General features: G+C 65.8%; 1 protein-coding gene across 1 annotated transcript; it reads right to left on the reverse strand.

Moving 5' to 3' along the window:
- Window positions 1-23: 23 nt before the first annotated feature.
- EMIHUDRAFT_233810 (hypothetical protein) lies at window positions 24-1174 on the reverse strand (the record flags this gene model as incomplete). The annotated part of the gene is made up of 2 exons (XM_005781953.1): window positions 24-81; window positions 396-1174. The coding sequence occupies 2 exons, from the start codon at window positions 1172-1174 to the stop codon at window positions 24-26; spliced, it is 837 nt and encodes a 278-aa protein (XP_005782010.1).
- Between the last annotated feature and the right edge of the window lie 2751 nt (window positions 1175-3925).

The raw sequence follows: 3925 nt of genomic DNA on the forward strand, positions 1-3925 counted from the left end.
CAGAAGAGTCGCCGATAAATCGCCTACAGCAAAGGGACGACAGAGCTCGCGAAAGGAATGCAGATCGAACACAGGATGCTCCTGGCCTCGCCTGTGAAGAAGAGACACAGCTCGCAACACGAAACACGGCTCGAACACAGACGTGGCGTCGGCTTCGCCCTGCGTGATCCGCCGCATCACCTTGTCATGGTCCTTGAGCTCGCGGTACCTGATGAATGAGTGGGCGCATCAGCAAACAAGCTCCACTCCTCGCCTTCTCATGGCCCCTTTCAGCTCGCGCTGCCGCGCAAAGAAGACGGACGCGTAGCGGGCCACCTCCTTCTCCGACCGGTCGCCTAGGAAGTGTCTAGGGAGCGTCTAGGAAGTGTCTAGGAAGTGCCACATCTTTCTCCGACCGATCGCCGAGCTCAAGCGAGATCGACGCGACGTCGTCGCGCCCGTGCCGCTCGCACGCCTTGACGAACGCGTTGAAGTCCTTGCGCGACCAGCTCGAGAAGCCGTCGCGCAGCAGCGCCTCGCGCTCGTCGAGCTCCGCGTCGCTCAGCGGCGGCACGCCCGCCGCGGACGCCTTGCGCGTCAGCTCGTCGTCCCCCTCCTCGTCCTCCTCGCGGGCGCGCCGCGCGAGCACCCTGTCCTGCTTCCACTGCCAGTGCGCAACCTCCTGGTCGCGGAGCGCGTGCAGCCGCCGCGCGTCAAAGAACTGAAAGTCGTGGATCTGGACCTGCTTCGGCATGCGCAGCCCCGCCCGCTGCTGGTGGGCCGTCTCATCGTAGTTTTGCTTTGTGATCCGCTTCGGCAGCGAGAGAGACCATTGCGTCGCCGCCTCGGACCCCTTGGACCAGTCCTGCCCGTCCAGCTCGTACATCGACCGCTCCTGCCCGTCGAGCGTGAAGTTGGCCAGCGAGTTTGCCTGGTCCTTGAGCTTGGACTCGTCCGCGCGCGTGCGCTCCTCGCCCCGCAGCAGCAGCGCCTCGATGTCCTCGTCGGTCGGCTCGCCGCCTCCCTTGGTGTGGAAGACCGCGTCCGCGCCGAAGCGAATCATAGAGAGCATCTCGTCCTTGGAGAGCGACTTGGACTGGTCCGCCAGCCGTCCCTGCTGGATGACGGCGGCGTCGAGGTAGAGCTTGCGCTGGGCGCGCTCGATAATCTTCTCCTCGACCGAGCCCTCGATCATGAACCGGTAGACGATGACGCCGCCTCGATCGAGTCCTGCGTGTCCTCGTCCACCACCAGAGTGTGCAGCCGCTGCAGCGTCCCGCCGGCCGCCTCGCGCGACCCGCCGGCGTGCCTTGCGAGCAGCAGTGTCCGCGCGCCGAGATGTCGCCGGGCGAGGCGGGAGGTGGTCGGGTGCCGGGCGCATCTAACGAAGATCTGGAGCGTATCCAGCCCAGGCTAGGCGGCGCGGCAGCCAAGACGGCGGCGGAGCGGAATCGGCGCGCGCCGAGAGGCGCGGCGGCAATCAGACGCGCCGGCGAGCGGTAGGGCGCCGCACCGCGCCGGAGGTATGCACGGAGGAGATGCTGGAGCGTGGACGAGGCATAGCGGCGAGAGGGGCAGAGAGACTGCATTCGCTTGTTGGTCTCAGCTGAGAGGCCGGCGCCCGCTGTGGGGAAATAAAGAAAAAATACGTTTTGCGGCCCCCAAAACTTCCTTTTCGCAAATCGATAGGGATTGGCCTGGGAGCCCCAGAACTCCGCCTTTTCATTTTTGGGCTGGTGCGAGGCGAGGCGAGGCCTGTGTGGCGGCTTCTGGGAGGGGCTAGGAGAGGGGGCGGGCTTGGCGGGAGAGGGGTCCGCGGGCGGCGCGAGCGGGCGTCCGGTGAGCGGTGTGGACGGGGCCGTGCGTGGTTTTGCGAGCTTCGGCGGTGGGGCGGCGTCGTGGCCGTCGGGAGGCGAGGAATGTAGCAGCTGCTGTGCGCACTGTCTGCAGGCCGCCTGGCAGGCGGTGTCATGGCGCCCCGTGAGGTGCGCGGGGGAAGCCAGCGGCGCCGGGCCTGCCGCGCGGGGGCGGGCGGGGGCGGGGACGGTGAGATGGGCCCGTGCGAGCTGCTTTAGCACCCGAAATAAAGTCGGTCGTCCAAAGTCGAGCAGAGGGCCTGAAGATTCGCAGCGCGCGCGGGGAGGGTTATGGTGGTCGATGGTTTTATCGGACGAGGACGATCCTTGGGGCTGCGGACGTCTCCTGCCGATGCTCCGCACGGCTGTTGGTCGCGGGTTGCGCGGGTCGCTCGTGGGGCGGCGTGGGGTCCGTCCTCGCGCGGGCTCTGAAGCGAGGCGATTTTCGGCCTCCCGCGTCGACGTTTTGAGGGCCTTCCCGAGGGCTTCAGGCGGTGCGGGTTTGATGGGCGGTAGCGCGGGGCGGCCTCCACCGTTTTGGCAAAAACAGCGTTTTCCGCGCGCGCCTCGCTCGCCCCGGGAAAGTTGCCTCGCTCCGCTCGTCAACTTTCTCCCGGGCGAGAGGGGGGTGCGCGGGTGGCGGCAATAACTCTCTCTCCCTCTCTCTCTTCCTGCGCGCGCAGCGCGCGATTTTTTCGCCGGGTGGGCCGTTTTTATCGATTTTTGAGCCCTCCGTCGAGCCGTGGACGGGGGACGTATAACCCTAGCTTAACCCTCGCTCGCGGCGTGTTACTACGTCTTTAACCCTAACTTGAGTGCGCGGCTCCGGCAACCGCTAACCCTAACCGCACACAACTTTGGCTAGACCTAACTGGCCATCCCTCCGGGGCGGAGAGCGACGCGAGTGCGAGGAGAGCCGGCTTCGTGCTTGCGGGCTCGCCGGAGGCGATCGCGTGGTGGCGAAGACTGAGGCGGCGGTGAGAGAGGTGGAGATGGCCGAGCGTGACAACGGCTGGCACCGCCGATGCGATGCTGCCGCCTCGTCATCGCTCCTTGGTGCAACGAGCGATGGAGCTGCTGCGATCTAGGGAGTGGCATCAGAGCGTCGCAACCGCGGCATCGAGGTGGCAGAGCAGAGAGCAGCGAGAGGCGGCAGACGCTATCCACTCCAAGTAGATGCGAAGAACCTAGTAGCGAAGCACGAAGCGTGAGTGGGAGCGAGAGAAAGCGAGCGCTGGTGCACTGTTGTCGAACGTGGCGAGCGAGGCAGTGCGAGAAATGGGGAAGCGATCCGAAGTCACGGAGGCGAAGGCGGCGGCGGCGAAGGCGGCGGCGAGGGCAAGAGAGCGAGTGCGAGTCGCACGCACACGGAGTGAAATGCCATGGCTACGCAGAGTGTGGTGTGGACGTGCGAAGGCGTTGCGTGGGTGCACACTGCGACGCTCCTCCGCGAGCGAGAGCAACTCGTACAGCGCCAGCCGGCGTCGTGCCAAAGCAAAGAAAAAAATTTTCTCTCCTTAACAAGTTTCCTTTATAAATTTTCATTTTTCCTTGCCTCGAAGCCTGGTCCGATTTCTCTTTCGCGCTCTCGCCGGTAAGCTGACAGCCGCCCTTCGCGCCACCAATCGGCCACGGTTGACAGCAATGCCCGGCCAGTGGCCTCTCGACGACAGCAAGGCGGTCTGGCACGCACTTTGCCACGTGCAGCTGCAGGCTGATGGCGAGCTTCCCGGTACTCAGGAGGTCAACGCCGTCGTGGCGAGGCTGGCCAAGCGATTCGGCCGAACCAACGGCGCGATCCGGTCGCGCATCCGACACATGCACGACACCTCGCACGCTGCGTACGCGGAGCTCGTTAACTGCGGCGCCCGGCAGCCAGCGTCGAACTCGGCCCCTCCTCCTCCAAGGCCCGCGGCGCCTCCGCAGACGGCTGCCGGCGATGCAAGCGGAGGCAACCTCTACTCAGCGCTCCGCTCCTTCAGGGCGAAACGGGCGCAGGCCGATGGGGTTCAGCCCTACCACGTCGTGCACGACTCCGTGCTGCAGAAGATTGCGGACCGCTGCCCGACGAGCCTCGATGAGCTCAAGCT

Source organism: Emiliania huxleyi (genome assembly GCF_000372725.1).
Source record: "Emiliania huxleyi CCMP1516 chromosome Unknown EMIHUscaffold_197, whole genome shotgun sequence".
In the NCBI taxonomy this organism is placed as follows: domain Eukaryota; phylum Haptophyta; order Isochrysidales; family Noelaerhabdaceae; genus Emiliania; species Emiliania huxleyi.